Raw genomic sequence first — 6,023 nt, 5'->3', positions numbered from 1 at the left:
TAATCACTGCTCAAGCCACTGTGGCCATAGAAGGCTTAGCCTACACATTAATACAAGCAATGAGGCTGGCTGCTCATACAGCTGTAAGGTTACTGTTAAATACTTCTAATTGCACTAAGGAACTTAAGTTTGACAACAGAGAAAAAAGGCCTAATGAACTGTTATGAGACAATAATCTCAAAATCATTAAGTTTACAGATCTGCCCCATAGTTAATTTGGATCCTTCTGCAACTACTACTTTCAGATTACTTCAAAAAAACAAACCTGCCCACATCCCAACAAATCAACCCATGCCAACCACCTATTAACAAGCAGAGCTCCTGAAGCCAGTTTCTTCTTGTGAAATCGCAATGTGGATTAACAAAGAGAGCAGAGGCAAAACTGGCACAAGAAACACTCAGCATCTTGTAAGACTGGACCCTTAGTCTATGGCTGCTTTTGTGCAACCAGACCTTTAAAATTACCTTGCAATTTTTATAACTTCTAATTGGTCATTTTAGGATTACATGCCAAGAAATTGCCACACAGAAGGCCTTCACCTTTGCAGGATATATAGCTGTGATTACAGCTAATCAATAATTCAACTACTTTTTGGAGGGACTACTTTTTTTTAGATAGATTTGGTGCACCACAGCACCTACATATCAAGCATGAAGTCAGACATGTTACAGTACATTGAATACAGGCTCAACAAATTTGAGCTGCATTTTTCTGTAGCTGACCTTGAAAATTCAAAGTTTTTGTAACTCTCAAAGAAAAATGGTCAGCAAAATTCAAAGTTTGTTTGTAGGGGGTTCAAGTTCAAAGAAACTAGGAGCTCAGTGCCAGAGGAAGAGGAAAATATGCTGGACATGAGTATGTTCAATATAACTGCCAGTACTTATACAAAATCACAGTAACTATGAACATGTCTATTAAGTTGTGAAACTCAGCTTAGGAAAAAAATAGTTCTGGATTTTTTTAACTCAAGACTCATGTTTTAAGATATCAGTTATGCTGACTGCAGAAATTAATCTATTAAACAATGACCATGTGAGTTTCAGAGATACCTCCAGGGCTTTATCCCTTATGATTAGGATCAAAAACAGCCTCACAAAAAAACTAGTAACAAAACCAACAAAGCTTTTTTTCTGGCTGTCTTAAATCCTAAGGATCTTTTCTGTCATCAGCCATTTAAATTAAACACAACAAAACTTCCATATTCTTTTTTGTTTTCTTGAAACCATTTTATTAAAGCCTTAATCAAGTAGGCTACCTCAAATTTGTTTATTTCAAAATAAAAAGTGTTCTTACAGTTCTAACAAAATAACTACTGTACAGCAACTTTTCACCACTTTGTTCACAGATTCTTAATCCAGGATAAAATGGGAGGTGATCTACATTAGTTCAGCTCCCAAAGTTTAAGTGCATTTTTATAAACCACCTAAAACCCCCATAATCCATTGGAGATATTCTTATAATTAATACATTTATAGCTGCCAAATTGCTAAAAAAGCAAAGAACAAGGTTTCAGATGGAATAAGACTTAAAATAGCAGTTTACAGGCACTAAGAAAACTGCACTGTAATAGAAATACATATCCCAGCTATGCCTGTGAAAAGCTTACATAAGAACCATTTTGCCTTCACTGAAAATCAGGTAGGAAGAGAGAAACCTTCCATCTGTACAGATTAACTGCAGTGTGCCAGTAGTATCACTTACACACCAAAGCTGCTCTGTTATCTACTGTGTTAAACAATGGTATTATAAAGCCAAAGAGAAAGAAAGTCTTTAATTCCTAAACAGTAGACAAATAAGCCACACAGGAAAATGGCACCTCTTAGTTTTTGCTGTGTTTTTCCATCTTGACTCTACTTGGAATAACTTCTTTCCAAAAGCGTATGTTGGATCTTGTTTAATGCACAAGAATGAGTTGGAATCCAGAGTTTGTGAGATCATATGTCAAGCAAAGGTTCATATTATCAAAGATTAAAATATTTTTGTATGTAAGTAAAGATACTTTTTTTTATTTACGAAAGAAGAGTTCAAGATTGACTAATCAAGACAACACCTCACTTTTAAATAAAATGTTGCATTTACCTGTCTTTAATGCTGGTCAGGTGTCCTCTCCAGTTCCCTCCTGGGATACTAATATATACAGAAGAAAAGATAAATAAAACCATTAGGTTCTTATTTAACAATACCTGAATTACAGATATAGAATAATTATATTTTGCTCAACATTCAGAAATAAATCAATCATCTACCCTGCAAAGAAATTGTTATACAAAGATTCACATATAATTTAGCAACGCCTAGAAATATTATATGAAGAACCAGCATTTAACAACATGCAAAGAAGTAACACCACCACAGCTTCCCCAGTTCGTTGCCCCCAAATTTTAAGAACCATGCAAGTAATTAGGGTGCACTGACAATTTTTAAGTTGCCCTACACTTTCATAAAGCACCTCATAAATCAGATGGGAAAGCAGGAATCACAATTTCTATTCAGGTGTCAACCTGAGAGATTAAGAAAGATATGCTCATAGCAAAAATACTGCATTGAGACTCTTTGACTCTATATCATTGTCATTACCACCACCACTATCACAGTTGCCATTGTGCTGACATTCTCTCTTGCCCAGGAGATCCAAAACAGAGGAGGTTACAGGACAGTAATACACCAACAGGCACCTGCAGACACCTCTCCCTTTGCCACTGTTTATTATGATAGGCTGCACAATCACACCTGCCATGGGCTTTGGAGGAACAGTCCTGCTTCTGCCCTCCCTTCCCGTTTCTCATGCTGACACATAGTGGTTCTTCAGTTTTCTTACAAAGCCAACAGGAAACAGAAAATACTGTGATTCTTTGTTGCGCACTCAGATCTCTGTACTGGATCTGATTTGACCCACTACTACAAGTCAGTGCTGATCTGCTCTTCAAAAATACCACTGATCATACCTAACACCTATTCAGCTGCACTCAGAGCTCATTTCTCCTCTTACTGTACCATCCATTTCCTTCGTTAGCAAAACTTACCTCCCAATCTGTATCATTTTTCAAGACAAAGTGCTAGAAGTTATCAGATTCTATTTCATTTCAGGAATTCCATGTAAACTGCCATTTTATTTTCAACCACCAATATACAAGTTCAACACTAGTGACTGGAACAGACAGGCAAACCTGAGCATTTTGTACAGGTTCATGGATATAAAGCCAGATGGGATAACTGATCACCTAGTTTCATCCCTCTGTTACGGACTTTGTTTCTTCTCCCTGTTTGAAATGCTGCTTCCTTTAGGGGAGCACCCAACACTGATCTTGCAGCACTATACTCAGGCAATACATAGCTCTTCACTGCCTCCATATTCTCCCTGCCAAGGACTTTTTATGGCGTTGTTTCCTGCACATGCAGCACACACCTACAGGTAAGTCCTTCTCTACTCACAAGGAAAACAGCACCCTGCAACTGATGTTCACCCACCAAAGCAGCTCATCTCGACTAAGTCTATTCTGCCTGCTCCCCAGCTGTTCCCAGGAAAGAAAATAACTAGGGAACAGCATTATAAACCATTCCAATAATGGCAGTGCATTCCCACTGCCATACTTACCATCCAGGAAGACAAACTTGGAAAATGGCTCTGTTGCTCACATAAACCAAACCAACAGTTTAAAATAAAAATCACAGATGGGCTCACATACAACCTCATGACGAATATGCAATGGGCTGAGGTAAACCTCACTGTGCATGCACAGCATAACCACTTGTAATTTGCTGAGTCTGACCATGACTACTCATGAAACAAATTGTGGCCTGCTAAATACTCTGTTAAAACAGGCTCATATTAAGATTACTCATCTCCTAATACTTTGTACAAAGTTCACATTTAATCCTCACTTAACCTAAATTAAATTTGCTGCCTCTTTCCTTAAAAGAAAGAAACTATCAAATAACTTGCTACTTCTACACTCTAACAGATTATAGGGAAAACCCTCAGATGCCTGTCAATATTCCTTATGTACCACCCCAGAAAGAGACAAAGTCAGCTACTTAGGACAGCCATAATCCACCATGATTTCCTACTTTCTGTACCAAGGAGTAATATATAACAGGTAAAAGAAAAGGTGAAATTGGTAAAAATTTTACACTTTCACACTAATTTGGGAGCAAAAATAAAACGCATCTTTTCATGGCAACATGTGTCTTGTGGAGAAGCAACAACCAAAATGAGATGTTGAGGGATCTTAAGAGTTGATGTGTAGAATAATCTGAAACCCATCCTCATGAACTGCACCTTGCTACTGAAGCATTATTTACCTTTCAAACCACAGTTTTATGCTTTGCATAAATGTTTTGTGAGGGTATATTTGGTTCTCTCTCAAATATAAGAGGATACCAAACAGCTCTTTTTGTAACTCAGCACCTTTCATACCCCTGCTGATCTCAAAAAAGAACTGCAGGACATCCAAGGTTGGGACCAAATCATTGGCCAACATTTCATGGTACAGTTCAAAGGCAAGGTTCATTTCCTGGTGCCGGCAGGCTGCTTTGATACAGGACTCATAATTTGTCCGTGAGGGAATCATAATCTTCTTTACTTCTTCCAAGAGAGTCAAGGCCATTCTCCACTGATCTGAATTACTCATCCCCCTGATAAGAAGGTTATAGGCCCCACTTTCTAAGACCTTAAACCTGACTTTCATTATGTCATACACATCATGAATTTCTGAGGTCTGTCCCTGCTGGACACACAGTGTCAGGTATTTGACCAACACACCATATGCAATGTCACCGTTGCGCTGTGCCATGTGGGTCAGCAGGGACTTGGCCACATCAATGGGGCTGTTGCACCTGATCATACTGTTCAACATCATCTCTTCGAATATTTCAGGTGATTGGAAGTCCTCTCTTAGTCTGTTCCATTCCTCAGCCTGCAAAGGTTTCTCTGGAGGTTGTATGTTGGTATAGTGATGCCTTGACACAACTCGACTCACTGACCACTTCTTTGCAGCTCCAACAGTGGAAGAAGAGTGGAGATTCCCTTCAGGTATTTCTTTAGTCTCCTCACCCCATCCTTTTTCTCCTTCACTGTGACTTTCAGGCCTTTTCTTGGCAGGTAAGACATTATTTTCTTTGGTGTCCACTGGTAATGCAGTGCTGGAAGATGTCATAAAACTGAAATACTTGATTTTTTCCCTGTCGGGGATGTTGCAAGAGACAGCAAACAGTTGTTGGCATCTTGAAACAGGCCAGAACACACGACATTTCCATAGCAAAGCCTGAAAACCCTGCTGACCAGGCTGTGAAAAGAGTGCCATCACAAGAAGGAACTGTCACTATTAGCTCACTGTATCCAATGGAGTTATAAAATGAAAAATACAGCTTGTATGGGGATGTTTATTTTAAAAAGTCCAAGGGCTGTCAAACGGTATAAACTTCAGTTTCAAAACACTTGTTCCTTTTTTACTTTTATGGAAAGAAAAAATGGTAAAGTCTTTTTTCACAAAAACTAATCTCTCAGACTGTGAGAACATTCACCCAAAATGAGTGAGTCTTTCTTTCCGGAGAAGATGCTTTGCAGACTTGCATCTTACAGTCGCTGTTCATTGGGAACAATACCGATGAGCACTGTGTGTGTTGCAGCAGAAAGGCAACTCTGAGGCAGCTACGCACAAAGCGCGGGGGGTTTGTCTTCCTGCCTTCAGCCCACTAGGCCAGACCGCCTGGAAATAGAAGATAACACCATGACAGCACGACCTGCTCTGTGCTTTCCTGTCACTTTACATTTGCATGCTTGCAAACACGAAGCTCAAGGCACCTCGATGATTTCAGGCGAGGAATCCCAACCCGACCCAGGCGGCCCCAGCACGGGATTCCCACGCTGGTTCCCTCCTATTTTTCAACCCGGGACAAACTTCCGTTTAACCGGTTTCCCCAGCCCCGAATCACTGGTAACGCCGCGGGCAGCACTTACACCGCAGCCGCACGGACGTGCTCGGTCACACGGGAGGCACCGCGGCCGGTGCGGCTCACCGGG

General features: G+C 40.0%; 1 protein-coding gene across 1 annotated transcript; it reads right to left on the bottom strand.

Moving 5' to 3' along the window:
• Positions 1 to 2,080: 2,080 nt before the first annotated feature.
• On the bottom strand, positions 2,081 to 5,304 carry LOC103807678 (mitochondrial ribonuclease P protein 3-like; the record flags this gene model as incomplete). Its single annotated transcript, XM_009080418.1, has 2 exons — positions 4,304 to 5,304; positions 2,081 to 2,128 (listed from the first exon to the last, which is right to left on the bottom strand). Coding segments are annotated over exons 1-2 (1,049 nt in total), but the record flags the coding sequence as incomplete, so codon positions are not given.
• Between the last annotated feature and the right edge of the window lie 719 nt (positions 5,305 to 6,023).

Source organism: Acanthisitta chloris, unplaced genomic scaffold, assembly GCF_000695815.1.
Source record: "Acanthisitta chloris isolate BGI_N310 unplaced genomic scaffold, ASM69581v1 Scaffold33058, whole genome shotgun sequence".
NCBI classification, from domain to species: Eukaryota; Metazoa; Chordata; class Aves; order Passeriformes; family Acanthisittidae; genus Acanthisitta; species Acanthisitta chloris.
Note: the sequence above shows the minus strand (reverse complement) of the source record. Positions and strands in the feature narration are given on the sequence as shown.